Source organism: Cupressus sempervirens, chromosome 7 (assembly GCF_028749045.1).
Source record: "Cupressus sempervirens isolate cs-2001-9-10 chromosome 7, ASM2874904v1, whole genome shotgun sequence".
Classification (NCBI taxonomy): domain Eukaryota; kingdom Viridiplantae; phylum Streptophyta; class Pinopsida; order Cupressales; family Cupressaceae; genus Cupressus; species Cupressus sempervirens.
This window is the reverse complement of record NC_143124.1, coordinates 495,135,412-495,159,436: the sequence shown is the minus strand read 5'-3', so window position 1 is coordinate 495,159,436 and position 24,025 is coordinate 495,135,412. Positions and strand designations below refer to the sequence as shown.

Sequence of the window (24,025 nt, the reverse complement as noted above, 5' to 3'; positions counted from 1 at the left end):
AAACAACAGATCTACAGTCAAAAGGCATTAGCTATACCGCTGATACCAGTATATCTAACGAAAAAACACTAAATATGGCAGTTGGAATACCAAATATGCAACGGGAAACATTGAGATGCGCTAAATCTGTTGTAGGAAACAGACATTTGCCATTGAACCCATGAGGTCTATTAGCAAATACTAAAATATTGATTTCACCACCAAAAACATTGATTCTGGGATCAATGATAAAGAGGTAACTAGCTAAGAATCAACAATAAGTATTACAAGCAAAACGAATGCTTCAATTTACCAATGGAAAATTATATCTGCCATCAAATGCACAATATCTGTGATGGGAATAACCAGATATGCACATAGCAAATTTGACCTAAATTAAGTTGCACTAAATCTGTTGTAGTTAAACATGTATTTGCCATTGAACACATCCCAACCACCAACAAAAACGCAGGAACCATCATTAGAAATATCAAATCTTTCATGATTGAACTAAAATAGCATGGCTAAAGAATCCATGGAAACAAAACTCTTATCTAAGCCCATTAACAGGAAAAACTACAAACAATACCAAAACCAGCCACATCCAATCCAAGGCACCTCTTCTTCCAATGATCAGAACTCTAATTTTTTCACTTGTCATAAACTTAACTAATAGCACTTGTTTCAACCCTTTTAAACTGCTTCCATTTTTGTGCATTGAAACCAACCTATATACCAGTGATTGATTTACCTTAGTAGTTCATAAACCTCTTATATAAGACCAGCTTCAAATTGCATTCATGAGGTCATTACAGAGCAAGTTAAGATCTAGAATTCAGACCAGATTTTTGTTGGTAAATGGTCAATATATCACCTCGGGTTTCATGGCATGGCTTAACACTAACAGCTTTCCTGTAAGACACTTCACTAGCCTAGTTGTGGTTTCCTAAATAGATGCATCTGGTATTAGAGCAGGGTCGGGGTTCAATATTGTTCATAAGTGTCTAGCATATAGCCCCATGACTTGTGACATGGATTAACAGCCTCCTGTAGGATCCTTAACTGGAATGGTAGCGATTTCCTCAATAGATGCATCTTTTGGGAGAAACGGCTAGCTCAACACCCTACAATTTTCACTAATAATTGAATATAGATACAAGTAACACTAGCAACTTGTTCAATAAGACAAATAAGACCTTTTCTTTTATAGGCAAGCTCAATTGTGATATGAAATTTCCTTTTACAGTAAGATTAACATTCAATTGGATGAGAAAACCCAGAATAGTTTGAGACTATGAACTTCAAAAAGCGTCAAGGATGTCTTCCACAAGGCCTTTAACATCCCAATTTCAATGCTGTTACGATACAACCAAAAAAATGGCATTGCACCCGAATGTGGTCACAGAAGCCTCTATTTCAATTGCAAACTAGTAAAGAGACTTTAATGTATTAGTTCGCTGTGTCTTGTTCTGATTCTTGACAATTTTCTCCTGTATTTTCTCATTATTTGACAAAGCCTTCTCAAGAGCTTTGACTTTTCTTACTGTTTGACCTCTCCTTTTCGGTGCTGACTTCTTCCCAATATTTCTGCATAAAATCAACAAATATTGCTAAAGCAACTTGCACAGACTTTCACTTATAGTAGTGGGAGTTAGAAGCCCATTCAAATTCATTAATCCAACAGAAAATTATGATTGCAAACTGGATCGTGTTCAGATAGACAAAAGGACTAACCTGTTTACCACACTTAACTTGTGATTTGAAGCAACAACTTCTGATGTGTCCATTGCTGCATAAAATGTATTGCATGTTACAAACTGCTCTATCAAGTCTCAACAAAATTTCAGAAGAATGTGAAAAGCCATAAAAAGAGAAGAAATGTAGAAAAGTATAGGAAAGGACTTGCAGTGAACAAAAATGATCTGAAAAGTAGTCAAGCCAGTCAGATCCACAGGGTTGGACCAATAGCAAAACCAAAGGCATGTCCATGTAGATCATACTAAGAATGAAACATAGTATGCAGGGTTCCTAAAGAAGAAAATATGCACAACTAAGTGAATTTAGTTACCAATTTGGGATAGCAATCTGATTCAAGCATGTGAATCGGATTTGTGGATTCATGATTTTTTATAATTCCCATTATGATTCGTGAGGATTTGTGAGTAAACACACACGCACACGTATATAAATAGATAAATATATATATGCATTATATATATCTATTCCATGTTTGGCTTGTGGGTCCTAGGGGATTCATGACGGATTCGTGTGGATTTGTGTTGGATTCATGAGGATCCGCGTGGATTCATGACGGATTCATGCAGGGTCTGGATTTGACCCTGTGGATTCGTCCGGATTCGCAGTCCATAGCTACGGATGGATCCACAGTCCAAAACAAGGATTCTGCCCGGATCCAGAAGAATCCTGGCACAAATCCGGATTCGGATCGGAATCTAGCGTCTCGGGCACAAATCCTGTAACTAGGGTAAATGAGGACTCTTAGTGAGGACTAAGTTGATATATAAAATATGATCTAGTGAGCTATAACCTATGTTACCGGATTCGCACCTTGTACCCTCAAACTAGACTCTGATGCAAACCAAATTCGGAAACGCAAATCGGTCGGTGATGGATCCAAGCAAGGTCAATGTTTTACCCTATGGGACCATCCGGATCCACAAATCCCGATGGACCCACAAAGTCAAACATGGACCCTAAACAGATCCATCATAGACCTAGGAGGACCCCGTGCGGACCCGGGGGAGTCCCATGCAGACCCTTAGGGACACACGGGCTAAACTAAGAAAATGTGAGGCCAAAGTCATTTGAAATTGTTTTTTTATTGATTTTTTCTTATTATGATCAAGTCTTTAAATCTTTGAGATTTGGCATTGATCAATGATCAACCATCATAGATTCATACTATGAGATCATTTAGTTTTAGAATTATGTAAATCTCTTACTTTTTATAAATATAATGCATATATATATAGACACACAAACACATACATGCACCCATACAAATCATAATAGAAAAAAAAAATCATGAATCCACTAACCAGATTCTCGCACCCATAGGCTATAACTGAAGCAAACAGAAAATTAATCACAAGTGAGAAAACTAAATGTACCCCATTGACAACTATTGAGCTAACCCACCCTATAATGAATGAGGGGAAACTTCTTATGCTAGAGGCATCTTTGTTATTAATATTAAGAATAAACCTTTTGATTAGAGCTATGAACTAGTGAGGCCATAGATGGGAACCTCATCCCCAACATGAACACTCGAGAACAGCATCCTTGTAGGGGCTTGAACCTTGGGGGCAAGAACAACACCGATATTTTTCTTAATATCTAAATGATTTTTTCCAGAGTATTGAAAATCTATGAAGTTACAAGTTTTTGACTTTTACAAAATTTATAATGCATTTCTTTGGTAGACCACTCACAAATGATCCATTGCATTGAAGAGAACTGTTCTTAGTTAACCCTTTCCTGCCTTTGAGAGATTGCCAGTCCTGCCCATCCATCAAAATTGCAATCATATATTTTTTCAAAAATTCAATCTATTTTCTTTCGAACTTCCCCATGCAGTCATGTAAAGATTGTCATTAGATCCCTCTGTTACCAGGTAAGCAGTTATTATTAAATATCTCTGTTAGTGTGTAAGATCAAGGTAAGGGAGGTTGGGCATTGGGCTGGGTCAGGGGGTACCCCAAGCATAACAGGACAAAAAAAGATCTCTGTTACTGGGTTGCCAGGAACCTTCAATGAACCTAAAACAGTCCAGGCCAAGTTCTAATGTCAGCATGGGTTTGACATGGGTTCAGGCAGGGTACAATCCCCGCCCATTAATGGGACACACATGAGTTAAATGACCAAAACTGGACCACACCACGGTCATATTTGCGAGGAACCTGTGAAGTTACTAAATAAATTACATTCTAGAAAAATAAATTAACCACACTTTTTTAAGGATTTGAAGTTTAATTAGACCAGGTAAAATAATGAAAAACAGTACACGGCATTTGTCAGTGTAGACTTCATTTCATTTTATTAGTTTATTATGTACTTTTCCTACAGCTTGTTTAATTTGCTTAGGCTAGTCAAAGTATGAGTCATAGGATGAGAGGTGTCATGATGTGTTTGCCTCCCCTCACCTCGCATTTCTTATAAATGCACTCATTGTCTTTGTATTTCACTTGCTTAATGGAATATCATTATTCTTCCTATTTCATTTTTGAATCTTGGTTTAGTGATTATGTCTGTGGCTAATTCTTAGGCAACGGGTCTAGGTTTTTCTTTACTTATTGCAAAATCTAACACTGGAGGTCTCAGTAACCTCAAAGTCACCCAGACCCCTGCTTTTTATTAAAAGCATGAAATAAAAATTGATTTTGGCTATGCCAGATGAAAAGTAGCACCTTTCCCTGGCTATTTCTGGTTATGTCCTAAATAATTGACTTTTATTTATAACTTTATACTACTGGTTTACCAAGTCAATCTGGTTCTGAATAACGCTAGTATGATATAAAACAATTTTGGTTTATCTTAAGCATTTATAAGCTTAAAATTAACAGTAGGTCATCAATTATGACCTGTGTTCTCAACTCTGTATTCAATAATGTATGTAATACATGAGTACAGTGTTATAATATATGTACAGCCACCAACATAGGTAAGAACTTTCGAATATCTGCTCTTTCTGAAAAGAATCAATCAAGATAAATTAGATGATCCACAACATCTGTACCACATGGATTGCTCCTACTCACTACAATTTGAGACTTACAATTTCATTGAGTTCATCATAAACCTGGGGCTGGATGAAGTCAGCATTCCTCATATCCCATTTGGCAATGTTGACCTATATTTCATCCAATGCACACCAGCTATTGTTCGAATCTACCCAGTGTTGAAGATTATAGCTGCAATAGAGATCTTTACCTCTGGTATTGCTTATGTTGAAATTGAGATAATGACTGTCCATTGCATCAGCAACTGGAGAAAAGACTTATGATGATGTTTCCATCATATACATTTGTATCTTTCTTAGAATCAAGCGAGCACAATGTGGCATCCAATGTGTGCTAATTGTCTCACCCTAAATATCTGACATTTTATTATGTGAAGAGACGTGTCATGCAAAAAGGCATCCATTTGGAAACATGAAGAGATTCACATTTGGAAATTGAAGAGACCTTCGGCTATGATATGAAGAGTCTCTCATTTCAATATATATTTTGATTGTTTTGTGTGATATAGACTGTATTTTTCAGTGGAAAGCATTGTACTTGGACATTTATTATTTTAATAAAAGAGACATTTTTCTGGTGTGGTTAGGTTTTTCCCCTCAAGTTGGAGGGATTTCCCAGGAAAATTTGTGGTGCTTTTATGTGCCCTTTTTTGTTCTTCTTTATGTTTATTGTTGTTTATCTTTATGTCTAAGCAAAACATTAACATGGTACCAAAGCTAGGTTAAATAACAGCATATAAGGAAGTTTTGGTTGTTCTTGATATTATCTATTGCAGATTGCATTAAGTATCTTTAAAGGCAATATAAGTGTTAAAGATGTAGCAGCAATTGAGATCTCTTGTGTGTACTTGTACTAGCTGGTATAGATCATTTATGATCTCTATTTAATAACACATTCATTATATTACCATAATATGGTATCAGAGCTAATTTTTTCCAAAAAATAATAATTTCATTATTGAAATTTTCTAAGTAATTTTTTGAAATAGGTTTTAATAATCTTTAATTTCTTCATGAAGTTTTAGACCCAAGATTTTCAACATCATTTGCCTAGGTGTGTTCAAAATTTTGTTTGCAAGGATATTTTCTAAAATCCGTCTAGGGTTTCTCTATTTTTTTTTTCCTCTAGGCGGATTTTCTTCTACAACTCGTGTCCTTTGCCTTTCCCTTGCCCGTGCAACCAGCTTCCTCTGAAAGACTGGCTTTTTGGTGTTTTGGGACCTACATTTGACTTTTTTTTGTGAACCTGTTTTTCTGCAAATTCTGTGGCCTTCGTTTTGGGCATTTTCGACCTATCTTTTTTTGCACATCTTTTGCAAAGGGTGGCATCTAGGGTGTTTTAAACCTTGTCTCTAATTTTCATCCAGCAGTTCGTTTTCCCCCACTTTTCTTTTACAGCCAAATCTGACTTTTTTTTTGGGTTGTTCAAAAATGGCTAGTGTGTTTCGTGAAACTCTCAATTTATTTGTCATTTTGAAAAACATTTGACACATTCTTGCTGGATTATTGCAGAACTCAATTGGGTCCGTCTCCTTTTTTTGAGTGCATTGTTTTCCGTGCCTCAATTTTTGAGCCAGCAGATTCAGAATCTAATTTTAGATTATTTCTAAGCTTTTTGAGCTTTCTTCTAGGTGTCCTTTCATTTTTTTGGCCTTCCCTCAATCTACCTCAAAGTTCATGCCTTTTCAAATATTCATGTTTTTTTGCATCAAAACATGTCATGGCATCTCTCACCAATCTTAGAAGGCAGTCAGCGATTCAATAGAAAAAACTACAACACCTGGAAGCAGAGAATGATGACGATCATTGAGTATCGTCACCTTGAGGCGCTTGTTCTGGGTACTGATACTTGTCCTACCACAGTTAATGCTACCACAAACCAATATTGTAGAACATACAAAGTGGATTCCCTTGCAAATTTTTTTTCATTTGAAGTTAGATTGACCATTAAGGGAGGGTATTAGAGTTAAATCTCTATTGTTGTTTCTCTCTCATCCATAGATTTACTTCTATTTCTAACAGTCACTCCTCTTCTATGTTTCCATATTCTCTCTCTATTCAATATGTAAACTTTCTCTATCTCTCTTCAGAATGTTTCTATTTCTCTCTTTGTTCATTACAGAAACATTCTTCTGTATGCTTGTATATATAGATCATTTATGATCTCTATTTGATAACACATTCATTATTTTACCATAATACTTTCTCCTTTTGCCGCCAAGAACTTTCTTAGTGTGTCGGTATTTTATCTAGGATGTTTGGTTTTCTTTTGTCATCGTTCATTATTATATGTAGTTATTTTATGGTTTGTGGTCTTCATCCTTCTTGACATCTAAGTAAGCTGATTACAGTTTTTTAAAATGGTCATTTTATATTATTGGTGGTGGATGTTTTGAACATGTCAGTTTCGTAAAAGACCTTTGGTTTGTTGTTCTTAATCTTTTCATCTTCAACTCTCTTTGATGATTTTACTCCTGAAGATAGTCATTTTCTTTATCAGCAGATGATAGAGTCTTGGATTTGGAAGTGATGAGTCTTATTGTAGCATAGTTATATTATATACTGCAGTTTCTCTATATTCTATGCAAACTATCTATGAGTGTTAAGTTTTTATAGCAGCAAATTATGTCTCCAGCATGACTAGTTATCAGCAATTCTGATATCACTTAAATCTTCCTTATTACTAGAGTCTGAGGATTCTGATTTTATTCTTCTTCAAAGCCATGGCATCATGTTCATATCCTTTGTTGTGACTCGTTCATGATCATATATTATTCCTCATGTGTCATGGCATCGTGTTCAAAGGCTTAAAGACTTTCAGAATGTGCCATCACATTTCTATGATATTTGTATGCTTCTGCCGAGTTAGTATCATCTATGGTGGTTGAGTTATCTGCAATACTCAAATGCATCTGTGTGTTTGCATTTTCTATGGTACTCATCTTATGTGTAGTATTCATTGTCATCTACCACTGTCTCATTATGTTTAGTGTTTTTTTCATCTCAACCGGCTCGCAATTAATCCTCTTGGCATCCTCATGATTCCTCCATGCTGGCAATCTTTCTACCGTTTTTATTGTGCAGTCATCGGTGAAAATTTTCAAGGCATAGTCAGTTACAGCAAAGTACCTCTCCGTGGTCCATTGTCTTACAATTTTTGTATTCCAGTGTTTAACCATTTTCAAATGGCAGTATGTTTTATAGAAGGCAAGTAACAATTATAGTAGAGCGAATGTGTATGAGTTTCATCAATTGAAGCCAAAAATATTATCATTTTTGAGCAGCTATTTTATTTTATAAACATTTTGTATGATCAATTTCTTTAATAGCATATCTGAGACTCGCTGTGCATCTAATGAAGTTCAAACCTTTCCCCAAAGATTGCTCTAATTTTTTGACAAACTTTGGGGTGGCTACGAGGATCTTGTGCTTCCAATTGATATTCAACGTTGTCGATTGACAAATGAGATAGCTTCTGTAAACGAGGATTTAGGTGAAAAGGAGGAGGCACACCTCAGATTTTGTCAAGAGATTGGAAAAAGCACAGATAAATGTTGAGGACATCATCTTATAAAAGCTACACATACCCTCCAGGAGTTACAGATAGCATTAAAAGTATCTATCACATGAACCACAGTCAATTTTAGGATCTCTGCAGATTTATTACAACCCATAGCTTTAACCCTTCTCAAAAATTGATTGGGCGTCTAGTTTTTCAAAGGAATTGGAGGGATTGATCTTGTTTCAGTTCTAGTGCCAATGGAGGAAGCTAAAGCCATATAGCAATTCACATGCTGCTAGTTATGTGATGGATGTTAAAATATCTGCAAATTCGGAGTCCCCATGAATATTTGCTAGCTTCAATCATTGTTCTAAAACACTGGTAGCATTTAGAAAAGTATTCTATGATTATACCATTAAGTATAGATCAATGCCTTGGAAAAGAGTATGCTTTTAGCATTGATCTCTATATTTCTCTTCATGATGGGTTGAGTTTATGAGTTATTATTAATCTCTCTTGGTTACAGGACAGAACAAGAAGCAATGGGATGATGAGAATTATTTGCAAAATCATGCGGAGTGTAGAAATGAACATGGGGAAGCTGCTTGCAGTCATGGGACTGAATTGATGATACATACCCATATTAGAGAGGAAGATCATACAGGTTGTTATTATGATTAGAAGAAGAAATGATATTTAGAGGGAGACCATTCAGCTTCAAAGGAAGTCAGCATAACAGAGAGAGAATGTTAATTCTTTGCAAGCTTGTGAGACAGTGTGATCGCTAAAGCTCTCTGTTTTGGTCAACTTGGAATCAGTTTTTTTTGTGTTAAATGTTGCTTTTGCTCAAAGGGAGTCCCTGTTAAGAGAGAATCTGAAGTTTTCTTATACATGTTGGAAATGCATTCTTCTCTGGGAGAAGTCTGAGGTGAAAGCCCTCGAAACACCCTCTGCAAGTAGGCATGGAGGAAATGCATTCTACTCTGGGAAGGTGAAAGCTCTCTTTCCACCCTCTGTGAGTAGGCATGGTGGAAATGCATTCTAATCTGGGAGAAGTCTGAGGTGAAAGCACTTGTTCCACCCTCAGCAAGTAGGTATGGTTGATCCACCCTCTGCGAGTAAGCATGGCAGAAGGCATGTGTATGACTCCATGACTTAAATTTTATGCTTTTATGGTTCACCCTCTAGAAGTAACTATGGGGAACATTGAATAGTGTTATGATGTCTTATTGAGAAAATCTGTAACAAGAATTTGTTACTAATGGTTTTGGTTACAGCTATGTGTATGTGTGTTTTCCATACTAAAACAAATCTCACTTAATAAGGAGCTAGATTATAGCTGCGATAGAGATCTTTACTTCTAATATTGTTATATGTCGAAATTGAGATAATGACTTTGCATTGCGTCAACAACTGGAGAAGAGACTTGTGATGATGTTTCAGTCATATACATTTATATCTTTCTTATAATCAAGTGAGCACAATGTGTCATCCAACATGTGCTAAGTGTCTCACCCTAGATACCTAACATTTTATTATGTGAAGAGACATTCATTTGGAAATATGAAGAGACTCACATTTGGAAGTATGAAGAGACCTTCAGTTATGATATGAAGAGACTCTCAATTCAATATATATATATATATATATATATATATATATATATATATATATATATATATATATATATATCAAAGTAATGAGAATCAGAATCAGATTGGAATCAGCAAGGCCAAATTGAATCGCAGATCAGCCATGAATCGGAATCGAATCGGCCATGAATCGGCAAATTTAAAAACCCTTGAAATTTAGAGATTTTAACAATTTAAAACTTATTTTGTGCACCCTTTATTGAACTTAAACACATTATAACGTCATCAAATAGAAGTTAACATACATAAACATGGAACATAAATGATAAATCCATCACATACGTAACTATGTTACATGTAAAATGTAAATTGTTGGCTGTAGCTGAAGTAAATAGAAATCATAGGATCATAATGATTCAAATCATAGAATGTATGTAAGATGAAGAGCCATATGTCATCAAATCATAAATGTATGTAAGAATCTATGATAAAGATCTATGAAACGTATCTCTAAAAAGACAAAGAACAAAGGCTAAAAAAATATTAAAGAAATGTGTTTTTATTAATCTTTGACTTGACTTTTTCCCTACCCGCACAGCTGATTTTTCATGATTCCTGCAGGTGGTTCATGGGATTTTTGCATTAATCGCATGAATTGGCGATTCATGCCATGAAATCGCCAAACCGGCGATTTAGGTGATTTCATGGCGATTTTGGTTACTATGATACACACACACACACACACACACACACACACGATTGCTTTGTGTGATATGGATCGTATTTTTCAGTTAAAAGCATTGTACTTGGACATTTATTATTTTAATAAAATAGATATTTTTCTGATGTGGCTGGGTTTTTCCCCTCAAGTTGGAGGGTTTCCCAGGATAAATTGTTGCATCTTTATGTGCCTTTTCTTTTCCTAGTTTCTATTTATTGCTGTTTATCTTTATTGCCGAGCAAAACATTAACACCCAAAGCTATGGAAGAACATCACAATAACAATTAATGCCAATGCTGTAGCAAGTAAGTACTGTATTATCTTCAGTTCTCAATATTATTGTATTTAAGCCATAACAATGACAGGTTTTCATTACTTCCTGCTGCTTTGGAGCCATAACTTATTGCCTGCTAGTTCTGCCCTCTATGCCCATCAGCTCTGCTGGTCTGGCCATACCGACTGTTACCCCCAGCCAAACTTCCTATGATCACTTTCATACATCACCCCTGCCTTGTTTACATCTATTGCAGGGTAGTAATATGACTGTTGACATATTCGAGTTTCGCGGCATTGCCTGATGACATGATGTTAACATCTTGATTCCAGAAAATATTTTATTTTTCTCCTTAATGTTGTCTGTATTTAAGGGAAAAAGAGAGCTCTACCCCAACTCCTTGCATTTCACCAAGTCTCCCCTATATCCAACCTCAATGGAAGGTCCCAGAAATAAAAAGGCCTTCCCTTCCATCTCAAAGCTGTCTATTGCTATCAGTCTTGAATAATGGAAGATAATAGGTTTTGTCCTATTCATCATTACTGGCTGTGGACCATCAAAACCATTTCAGACAGCACATTCATTGCATGTCTACATCACCTTTGTCCAGTATGTGCAATCATTGTCTCCTTTGTCTTCATTTGATCCTGCAACAGTTGCAAATATGAGAGAAGGAACTTTGAAGCTGACGATGCAACAATTTCACAACCCTGGATATGAGGTTAGCATTCCAAGCATTTATGTTGTTGCTTTCAGTTTATTTTTTTACTCATCTTACTCATCTTGTGTGTTTGAGATATCTCATTCACTTACAATTGTCATTTGCTGAGGTGTTTATTTACTCACTACTCGTTCCTTCCAAGTCCATGTATAGTCTTCAGGCCAGCATCTGTGATGTTATTTTCTTTTTTATCGAACTACCTTCTGATTTCACATCTAAGCTTTTCCTGATACAAGATAACAATGCTTTTTCAGTTCCAATACAATCTTGTCATAGTTCTCTGCTGAATGGTGATCATATTTGTTAGAATATTTTTAGTATCCTAGATTCTTATCATATCTAGCTCGTTAGTCTAGAAGCTTAGTTAACGGTCATTTAGGATTTACTATTAGTTTTCTTAATCTGATCTATTTTAGATGTTTTTATTTAGACAAGTTTGCTTTTTACTTAACAATTTTTATAGCATCTATAAACTCTATTTATGAGAGTGTATTGTTAATGCAACTAATTCCATTTTTATTAATTTCATGTTATCAGAGTGAGAGCCGGTCTAAGTATAACTCCCTTATGGGAGGGTTTTTATTGTATTGAAGATAGTTCACGAAGATATACATCATTGTATCTTATATACATCATTGTATCCTAATCTCAAAAAACAATTGTCTACAGAGAGAACCATCAACCATGTATCAACTGCTAAGTGTGACCCATATTACAATACATAATAAACAGATCGAGAGAGTTCTGTGTAAACTATCAAACTATCAACAAATTTAAATGTGCATAGTATGAGCCAACAATTTTGTTGCTCACATCTTCCCTGTCAGTCTTGAATCTCCCCAGTGCGGATTCTATTTAAGGCACAGCAAAGTGATCCCATTTTGGTTCGTCTGAGACATTAGGTTCTTTATTGATTGCATTGACCTCCTCTTTGATAAATGTTGTTTTCTCTCATTAATTGTTCAACTGCATCCTGATCTAGAATATCTTTATAAGTGCCTAAAATTTGAGCAGATAATATTTTGCCTTACATAACAGGCAAAATACCTTCGCAAACCAGGGTCATAAACCTTCTCTTCAGGATCTCCTGAACTGCAGAAACATGTAGTGTAACGTATAAGAAGATGAGTTTAGAATTAAACTTAGTAAGGACCCTCCTTGATACGTGAAAGACATCCTCATTCTTCTTGAAACATAAAACCATAAAACCTCACAACAGAACACAGACCAGAATGTATTGAGCTGATCATCAAAGCAATCTATAAAACCAGCAAGGATTTCAAACCAGGAAAGGCCAGGTCTAGCGTTCTATTTAATAGTGGACCCCACAAACAAAGACTGCGTCAGAGAGGCAAAAGTACATTCATAGAAAACATGGGAAACAGACTCAGAAGCAGACCATACAAAACACACAAGGGGAGACATACCCAATGAAGAGAAAGCATCACCAACTGCACCCCTATTAAGCACAATTTGCCACACAAGACACTTATTTTTAGGTTCACAGGGGCATTTCCAAAAATGATTAACAAAGGACCACTTAGACTCTGACCAACCGCAATACTGGGTCTCATTAATCAACTGAATAGTCTTAGAACCTTCTTTGAGAATAAAATAAATCTGCTTAGCCTTAATATAAAGAAAAGAATTTTCATCAACCCACTTCAACTGCTCAGGGGTCATAATCTTGTCAAGAAAGAACATGCCAGTAGCTTTACAAATCAGAGTATATGTTTTCTTGTGAGAAATTTAAAACAGAGTTCCTCCCAGGAACAAAACTGGCTACTGATAAGGAGATCACCAATTGAAGAGAAGCCCAGTGATTGCCATATTTTAGCAGAAGAGCGTTGTGTAAGAGGAAGTGGTCTTTGCTTGAGTACAACCTCCCACCATATTGATCTGTCAATAACTGTATAAGGAGATTGCCCACACACGTCTACCAATTAAAAATTCCCTCATCTGAGACCAGGTTTTCCATAATGAGGAGAAAACAACAGAACCAAAAGGCTTAACATCAAACCCTCACAATAAAATGTCACAGAACCCCACTTTAGACCAGAATTTGTATCGATAGATGTTAAATCTGATCGACACCTTTAGTGGCTCATTACCTTGGATGGATTTAAAAATCCACTTGGCAACAAGAGAAATACCATGAGTTTTTAGGTCCTGAAGACCCAAACCACCACATTCCTTACGTGTACAACACCAATCCCTATTAGAATATTGTAATGTTTCTTGAGTGGTCATCTTAGTTAGTCTTTAGTTTATTAGGTAGTTTCTATTTTATTCTTCTATTCACGATTGTTTCTTTTAGAACATCATCTTTGTGAACCTATATAGGAGCTTCCATCTTCTTTGTTTAATACAACTACAACATCAATTTACCATAACATGGTATTAGAGTGGGTCGATGGGATTTCATAAAATTTGGTAAATCTTTTAAGAAGAATTTAAGACTCTTTTGATCTGGAATTTTTTCCAGAAATTTGTTTTTTTGACTTGTTTAAATAAAAATTGTTAGAGGTATTTTAAGAAATTTTTGGTTTGTCTTCGAAGATTTATGCTGAAAAGCGCAAGCCTAGTTGAGGGTTTTGACTGCATGATTTCTTGATTCGGGCAAAAGTCTTTGATTTTCAAAGGTTGCATGTATTTGCATGTTCTTGCATGTTGCTTGCATGTGTTGTTTTACCATGTGAAGTCTCGTATTTAGCTGCTTGAAGAATTTTTTAATGGGTTTTCATTGTTTTATCCCATAAAAAACAATTGTTAGGTTTTCATAAATTTCTTATGGGTTTCTTTAATTTTTCCCTTTAAATTTTTTGATTCTGTAATTCCCAAAGTTGCGTGGGGTTCCTTTCTGGGTTTATAATTTTTTGCTCAAAAATTATCTAGAGGGTTTTATTGTTTTTCATTAAAAAAGAAGTTTTGTATTCTATTATCTTTGTCTCAGATTTTGTTTGGTTTTGATTGACTTTTCACCTCAAAAATCATGCTGGTTTTGATCGATTTTTCACCTCAATGTTTAATTTTTCTGATTTTTCTCCTTAAAAAGCATGGCTTCTTGCTATCTGTTTGGGGCATCATGATCTCCTACTTAACGACTTTTTCCTCAAAATCATGCTAGATGTTCTCAGTGTTTGTCTTTGTCTTCAAGGAAGAGTAGCTTCGTTATCTAACATCAAGTTGGATTTTTTTTTTATGATTTTTGGTCAGATGTTTTGCTGATTTTGGGAGGGTTAGTGGTAGACTCATCTCAGTGGCAAAGTCAGTAGCAGGCTCTTGTCTCTTTTTGTAGAGCATTCTGAAGAAGAGGGCACCCTTCTTTGTTATTTTTTGGACAGATTGTGGCTTCTTGATCATTAGCATTCTGCAGATCCAGGGAGCATCTCAACAGCAGCAAAATGTTTTAAAGAAATTGAGACCAAAAGACAATAGTTAGACAATAACCACTAAGGGAGGGTATTAGAATATTGTAATGTTTCTTCAATGCATATCTTAGTCTTTAGATTATTAGGTAGTTTCTATTTTAGTCTTTAGTTCACAATTGTTTCTTTTAGAAACATTGTCTTTGTAAACCTATATAAGGAGCTTTCATCTCCTTTATTTAATACAACTACAACAACATCGATTTATCATAACAATCCCAAGACATCATGTCCCTTTTTATTCCCCTGCCCATCTGACCATAAAATATCTCTAAGTATCTGTTCCAATTTATTCATCTGATAATAGAGAAAAGCCATGTGGGGGTATAGTAGATGGTATGAGACGGTGAGACTTTTTGTATGACCTGGACCCTCCTAGCTAAGGAAAGGAGATGAGTCTATTATTTGTGGTGCTTCTTTTCAAACTTAGCAAAGATCCAATCCCACATATCTTTCAGAGAAAGGTCAATAGCAAAGGGAACCCCAAGGTACCTAACAACATTTGAAGGGCCAGTCCAACCCCGCCCTTTCTTAACAAGCCAAGATGGAGGGTTCTTTGACCACCCAATCACATTAGACATTTGAGGAGCCACCGTTGCACCAAATGCAAGACCAAAAAATTCTAATATGCTCAAATTGACGTCACCAAGAACAGGAAAAAGAGCACTATCATCAGCTAATTGAGCATTGGGCAATGTATTACTATCAAGTAATCTAATCCCTTTAGCTGGCTGACCCAATTCAGAGGCTCTAAGAATATAAAATAATGCATCTTCCACAATAATAATGAGGGAGCAAGAAGACGTCCCTGTGTAGTAGACTCTGAAGCTAAATGGGTTCAAATAATGTTCAACAATAGAGGAATCCTGAAACAACATTTCAATCCATTTACAAAAGGGGAAAGCCAAATGCGATCAGCATACCGATCACAAGGGGCCACTCAATTCTATCATAAGCCTTTTCAAAATCTAAAAGTGTCATTGCAACATCCTACCCATTGTCCTTATAGCCTGGTGCATAGCTTCTCAACTCATAATCAAGTTTTCTAAAATGCACCTTCCTTTAATAAAACCAGCTTGGGTAACAAAGATAATTTTCCCCAAAACTCGTGCAATTCTCCTAGCAAGAGTCTTAGCAATGATCTTGTAGAACAAGTTAAGAAATGTAATTGGTCTCCAGTTTTTTACTAAATATTTGTCTCCCACTTTAAGAATGAGTTTGATCACCCCCCTGATTTATGTATGGCCCAAGAGCATTCATTCATTAATTCCTGACAATTCAGTCTATATTTTCCTTGTAAAATTCTGCAAGTAAGCCATCCAGGCTCGGGGACTTAGCATTAGCTATGGATTTATCACTCATTTCAATTTCCTCAATAGACAGGTCCCTAGATACCATACAAACATCTTCTTCAAAGATTTGTCCTAGGAATCAACTTTATAATTTGTTCCAATGTAAACAATGTTATCTTGTTTCTAATCTGAAGAAAAAAGAACTCTGCACAAATCATAGAAGACCTTACCTATTGCTTTTGGGTTATCTGTAAAATCGCCATCTAGGATAATCTCTTCGATTTTTGTCTAATGATGTTAAACAAGTAACTGGACCCTCAATCACGTTCTTTCAGCTATTTAAATCTGGCTCTAATGCATATGCATAATTTTACTCAAATCCATTTTGGTTTTCATCAGTTCCCCTTCTAAAACAGCAGCATGCCCCTTGAGTTGGAGACACTCTTCCATTGTGTTAACTTTATTCTGCTATGGTTCTTCTAGTTTATATCTGTCCTTAGCCTTCTCTTCTTCAACAAATTGGAACAATTTGTTCCATAGATTAACTAAGGACCTCCCATCTCTCAATAGGTTGCAAGCCACTATTGCAAAATTTAGACAAACAAGGAGCCATTTTAATAGCTACATTAGAATCTTCATCATTGAGCAAGGAAGTATTAAGTTAAACACATTCTACTTTCTATGGCTTGAAGTATCCTTGGATCCATCAATCTCAATAGCAGTAGTAATAGGAGAGTGATAGGATATAGTGGCAGGAGTAATTTTGAAAGCATTAACGGCTCTGCCACAAACAAAAGAGAAAGTTGAAGATTCCACATATATCCTGTCCAATCTACACTATATTCGCTGCTTAGAAGCTTAATTGTTGCACCATGTGAACCAAACCCCTTCAGAGTCTTTTTTTTTTTTTTCCTTTCTAGGGGGTCAGTCAGATTGAGTCTCCTCTTACATTTGGCCCAAAGTATTGCTAATTACCTTTCCGTTCATGTTTCAGTCCACATTTGTCTTTTCTATGTTTAACCATATTAAAGTCCCCCAAAAACATCCAATGAGCAACTAGGTAACGATGTAGCTAACCAATCCCACAATGTTGCCCGGCCTTTATAATCATTGGGGGCATAAATATTGCATATAGCCACCTTAACCTCCTGATGCTTCAAGATAATTCAACAACCTATTACTAGGTGAAATACCATTCTGAAAAATCTTGCCAGCCCATCTGGAACCAACCAAAATTGTAGACCCTCCTTTTCCTTTTTCATGATTGGTACAAAACCCTCTAGCTTGATTCTAGATAAACTTTAGCATATTGTGAGCTTGGCAAATGACAGCCATGACCTCTTGGAGATATCACATCCTTCTCCTTGATTTTGTTGCACCATTCCCTAGCTGTCAATTTTCTTACCTCAAGACCTCGTAGATTCCAACTAGAAATTGTTTTTTCCCAAAACCACAGATTGGAAATCCAAGAGCTTTGTCAATTCTCCAATAGGATTACTCAATCAGTTTTGGCCAACAAATGGGAATAACTTCAATTCCCCTGCACTTTAGGCTTTGCTAAACCTAAGGGGGTAAACCTTTACCTTAAATCTTGATTATTTGGTTCAAAGCTTTTCTATAGTGATTTTGAACTCTGTGAATTCTTAGGTTGGCAAAATCCTTGAACTTAATCAAAACAAAGTTATATGAATGCTTGAAATAATTAAATGTTTATATAAGATTTTATCAATAATTGAGTTGATGCTTGCAAGAAGGAAATATAGAAAAGAATTGCTAACTTCAACTATGAATCTAAAGATTGTTTTTTAATGATTCCAAAGACCAATGCCTTGTTTATCCGGGCAATAAAGTCTACCACAAGGATTATTATGTACAACTTTATACGACAACGTACATCAAAAGACCATCAATTGTTCCTATGCTCTAAATGTAAAAGATAAATCACCTATGCAATTCAATGTTAATCCAAAAGGATTCTAACTTCCTTAGAAGGAAGTCCAATTAGACACCGATCAGGAAACATGTATATATTTCACACTATTCATGATTATCGAACAAAGAATGCTATGAGGGATCTAATACATAAGCATTGCCAGGAATTATTTGATAATCGCCTTATTGACCACAAAGGACAAATACAAATTGCAATTTACTTCTTTGCGTCAAATGCACACAAACAAAAATATTTTATTGATCATTAAAATATAATATATTGGTTCATGTTACAAGTTGTGCCTTCTAATCCACTGCCCTCCTTTTAAACTCTGAATTTTCTTCGTAATTCTTTGTTCAAAAAAAAATTGATGTCTCTTTGACTCAAGTACTTTATTTATATGATGCCAAAGAGTCACCCGGTTGTTTCTGACCGATGTGACTTATTAAAACAAAAATGACCTAACATTTACAAAGTAAATTTCACTAATTTCTAATGTTGCACTTTGGCATGATTAGGAGAAGTTAATCCATCCTCAAGCAAACATAAGCCCTGGCCTTTTATATCGCTTGCTTGATCATCAAGTATGATAATATCTTCATTTACTTAACATAAGAAAACCAACACGTAAACCTCTTGGCATTGAGAATGCACAGGATGACTGACTGATCCATGTCTTCAATAATTACGATACAGCTTCCTCCTGCCAATATTTCGATTCTTCCCAAACTACGTTGCTTCTATAAATTCTACTCATATTTACATTTGCTTGATATTTTGATTACAGGCCAAATCGTCAGTGAGCTCTATCTGATTTTATTTTCCCTTCAATCAATTAACTTTGCCACCATTGATTTTCTTTCCTTAGACCATGTTCAATTGCAACCGTCTTCCATTTGATAATTCACTTTCTTCCACTACCTGTTTGTTCTATCTAGATTTCTTCCTATGCAGTTGTCCATGAATTCAATATTTTGATACCTTCCTTGCTTATCAATTAAAGCATATTATGCAATCATTATCTTCCGTCAAATGACATTCCCTTGAGGCAAATTGCCAAACAGCCTAGGCACGCTGTTGTGATTCCATACAAGTCCACGGCTCCTTCAATATGCATCTACTACCCCTAAGATAAGCACAATGTATGTTCGATATAAAGAGCAAACTTCAATGTCACTCTTTATCTTCACCCAGATTGGGGAACACAAATTTATCATAGCAACGACATTGAAACCTTGCACCAAATTGTTGTTTCAAACAAATGAATGTGGTTTGGTGCCTTTGCAAATTTTAATGGCCAAATTAAAATGTTTCCATACTGAGAAGGTGCAAACAGGAGGGTAAAATTGTAAGGCGCCTGCACCATTCTACAAAATTTAATCACAACACTCGATTCAATCACAGAGGAATTTGTGGATGCAATGGAAGCTCAGATTGTGATCTCATTGCATAATCTTCAGATTTGCACATGATGCAATTTGGGGAAAAGGCTCTTAAGGCTTTTGTGTAAATATATTTGTAAGGTACGTGCACCATTCTACAAAAAATTCCTCAAATGAAATGCGGCTTCATGAGATAAATGTTGGAATGTGTTGGTAATAATAGTATTTTGTAGAATATGAAGAAGGCTAATCATGATTGGCAATTTGTATAGATCACAAAGTTTTCCCCTACGATATGCAACTAGAACAACACAATCATTGGGTGAAAAGATTAAGGACAATGTGTAAATGGAGACCCCAAAAATTAGGGCCTCATCAGTGGCTCTTGTTGGTGACATATGCCTCTTGTGGGCATAATAAGATTCCAGCTATCTTTGGAGGAGCAAAACATACTTGACCTGATGCAAAGTGAAATTGGGTGACCCTAGGCCCCCCAAAAGTGAACCTTAATCCTTTCCTCTATCGAACACCCGATTTTCTGATCAGGCAATAACTCATTCCTTCTAGTCATGGTATTATGTCGTTCCTTAAACAATTAGCAAATTTCAGAGAACGACCATTACATAACATGTGCTTTTCCTTCATCCCCTCGATTTGTTGCTCATATTTCAAATCTATATTAGGTGCATCATCCTTGTGTGACAATACTTGGTTTCGCTTCATCAATGCAGTCTTTGTGTTTAGCCTTTGAGGTTTGGATATCTTTTTGCACACAATTCACTCCATCTCCATTCTCTAGATGTTGTTTCTCCTCACAAAAAGGTTCTGAAGATAGCTCATATTCAGGAAATATTACTTCTCCTTTATCAAGAATATGATCAAATAGGATATTTGGAAAAATCTCAGAAATATTCTTCAACACATTCTCCTCATTGTGTGTCTAGTTTTATCTCATCTTCACATGTTTGATATAATTCTTACTCATAGGATGAATTGAGGAATGTCTCACTTTCATAATACACTTCCCCACTCATATCTTGAGTTTCATCATCTTCAAAATTAATCATTAGGCCTGCTATATTTATCATTATGCTGATGGACTTGATTGCATAGAAAATCCTTTTCAAATAATGGATTCAAGAACATAGAGAACTCGGACATATCTTCTTCTGCTTCCTCTTCAAACAATGGGTTCAAGAACATAGAGAATTAAGACATATCTTCTTGAGAGCTTTCATCTAGACCATCAGGTGTTCCATTACACAAGATAACAGCAAATTGTATACCTTTACTAAATTCATCCTTTTGAGAATCACCGTCTGCTTGATCAACAAGACTAATGTCTTCATTCACATTATCTCTTGAAATTTCCTCCTATTCATATATCATATGCAATTCTATTTCATCCCCACTATTTGACTCCTAGGAGTTATCATCTCCTTCATCTAGTACCCCTTGAATATACACTGATCCATTACTTTGTTTATTGTGGTAATTTGAGAAAAAAATTGAATTGTTTTTCTCAACATGTTTTTGATACTCAATGTCTAATAAAGCTGAGATTTCTTCCATGCCGAGAGAATCCTCTTCATTTTTACATTACCTGATGTTTGTTGTCATACGAGTATCATCATGGTTGGATTCCTCCTTAAACTATCCAAAAATTTCTTCTCCATTCAAATCTGAGACATCATTGTGCTTTCGTCTCAGTTCAGTATATTTTCCCCTATCTTCATCATCTTCTTCTAATATCTGAAAAAAGAAGCTTCAAATTAGGGTCATCTGGCAAAATTCCTACCTCAGAAAAAAATTAGAAATTCCTTGCATGGAGGCATGATGTTTGATGGTATCTTGTGATAAATGCTTGCCATCCTCATGAACAAATGTGTTGTAGATCCATGCTGCAATTTTGATTTTCATCTTGTTCATAACACGTGTTATCTTCCTCACTTGCATCGTGAAATTCCTATAAGAACCGTTGTTCAAATTCATTCTAAGATGAGATACTTTGTATAGGTAATATGCTTGTCTCGCATTGTCTTTTAATGTCCTAGCAAATAGCTTCATCACCTGATCTTCTGCACAAATCTCATAAACTTATACAAATGTATAAAACGTATCCAAATGTTGAAGTGTTGATTCATCACATTCTCGATGGAACTCTGGTATAAGTTGTGAAAGCTTTGGGAACAACTTGTTAGGTTTACAATCAAATCTTTTGAGATCCAACAACCTGATGCCATCTAGAAAAAAAGGTTTTCTTTGAAATGATTGATACATTTGCAATAAAACTATCCACCATTTCCTTGTGAGTCTTCTCCCTCAATAAAGCTACCAACTAAAATCTTATTGAACACAGTCGCCACCTCTTTCGAGAAAAGTATTGATTTGTTGATCTTTTGGGTTCTTGCTTCCAACAAAGAACAATCCAAACAAATTGATACAACTGCTTTTGATTCTGATCTGCGAAATCTGAAGTTATGGGTAACCTAACATATATTGTGAGCAACTCTCACTAGTATAGTCTCCAATTTGTTGGCTCCCAAAACCACAGATTAGAAATCCAAGAGCTTTGTCAATTTTCCAATAAGATTACTTAATCAGTTTTAGCCAATGAACGGGAATAACCTCAATTCCCTTGCACTTTAGGCTTTGCTAAACCTAGGGGGTAAATGTTTACCTTAAACCTTGATTATTTGGTTCAAAGCTTTTCTATTGCAAATTTAAACTTTGTGAATTCTTAGGTTGGCAAAATCCATAAACTCGATCAAAATAAAGTTATATGAATGCTTAAAATAATTAAATGTTTATATAAGATTTTACCAATAATTGAGTTAATGCTTGCAAGAAGGCAATACAAAAAAGAATTGCTAACTTCAACTACGAATCAGATGACTGTCTTTTAATGATTACAAAGACCAATGCCTTGTTTATTCGAGCAATAAAATATACCACAAGGATTATCGTGTACAACTTTATGGGACAACATACATCAAAATATCATTACTTGTTCCTATGCTCTAAATGCAAAAGATAAATCACCTATGCAATTCAATGTTAATCTAAAAGGATTCTAACTTCCTTGGAGGGAAGTCCAATTAGACACGGATGAAGAAACACATAAATATATTTTACACTATCCCTAATTATCAAACAAAGAATGCTATGAAGGCTCTAATACATAAGCATTGCCAGGAATAATTCAATAATCGTCTTATTGATTGACCACAAAGGACAAATCCAAATTGCAATTTATTTCTTTGCCTCAAATGAACATAAACAGAAATCTTTTATTGATCATTAAAATAAAATATATTGGTTCATGTTACAAGATGTGCATTCTAATCCACTGTCCTCCTTTCAAAATCTGAATATTTCTTCATAATTCTTTGTTTATAAAAACTTGATGTCTCTATTGACTGAGATACTTATATTTATATGATGCCAAAGAGTCACCCAATTGTTTCCAACCGATGTGACTTATTAAAACAAAATTAAGCTGGCGTTTACGAAGTAAATTCCACTAATGGCTTTCTAAATGTTGCGCTTTGGCATGATTAGGAGACATTCATCCATCCTCGAGCAAATATAAACTCTAGCCTTTTATATTGCTTGCTTTATCATCAAGTATGATAATATCTTCATTAACTTAACATAGGCGAACCCACACATAAACCTCTTGGCGTCGCGAATGCACAAGATGACTGATTGATCCATGTCTTCGATAATTACAACACAACTTCCTCCAGCCAATATTCCAATTCTTCCCAGACCGTGTTGCTTCTATAAATTCTACTGATGCTGCATTCTATTTGCCAAGCCTTTTTTACCTTGTTTCTACTTAACTCGTAGCATTCCTCTCCATCACTAATTACATTTGCTTGATATTTTGCTCACAGGCCAAATCGTATATCTATTTGATTTTATTTTCCCTTCAATCCGTTCACTTTGCCACCATTAATTTTCTTTCTTCAAACCACGTTCAATTTCAATAATCTTCCATCTAAATATTCACTTTCTTCCACGGCCCATTGGTTCTATAAAGATTTCTTCCTACACGGTTGTCCATTGAATTCAATATTTTGATAGCTTCCTTGCATATCAATTCAAGCACATTCTACAATTATTACATTCCATCAATGGCATTTCCTTAAGGCTTGAGGAAAATTGCCAAACAACTGAGGCGCTCTGTTATGATTCAACAAAAATCCACGGCTCCTTCAATACGCCTCTGCTACCTCCAAGATAAGCACAATGTATGTTCGATATAAAGAGCAAATTCCAATGTCAGTCTTTGTCTTCACCAAGATTGGAGAACACAAACTTATCATAGCAACCACATTGAAAGCTCACACCAAATTGGAATTTCAAACTAATGAATGTGGATTGGTGCGTTTGCAAATTTTAATTGCTTGGTTAATATGTTTCCATGCTGAGAAGGC

At 35.5% G+C, this 24,025-nt stretch overlaps 1 protein-coding gene and 1 long non-coding RNA gene across 2 annotated transcripts in view; both read right to left on the bottom strand.

Annotated features, from left to right (window-relative positions):
- Positions 1-1,160: 1,160 nt before the first annotated feature.
- The window catches only part of LOC149547712 (uncharacterized), a 52,009-nt gene continuing 29,144 nt past the window's right edge, over positions 1,161-24,025 (bottom strand). The window contains exons 3-4 of the mRNA XM_089791788.1: positions 1,714-1,768; positions 1,161-1,566 (exon numbers count right to left, since the gene is read on the bottom strand). Of these exons, the coding sequence (XP_089647914.1) occupies positions 1,407-1,566; positions 1,714-1,768 (215 nt within the window). The 3' untranslated portion in view covers positions 1,161-1,406. The remainder of the gene's footprint in view (positions 1,567-1,713; positions 1,769-24,025) is intronic.
- LOC149547713 (uncharacterized) lies at positions 10,851-13,913 on the bottom strand. Its single transcript, XR_016353912.1, has 2 exons — positions 11,641-13,913; positions 10,851-11,474 (listed from the first exon to the last, which is right to left on the bottom strand). It is a non-coding gene; the product is annotated as an uncharacterized LOC149547713 (long non-coding RNA).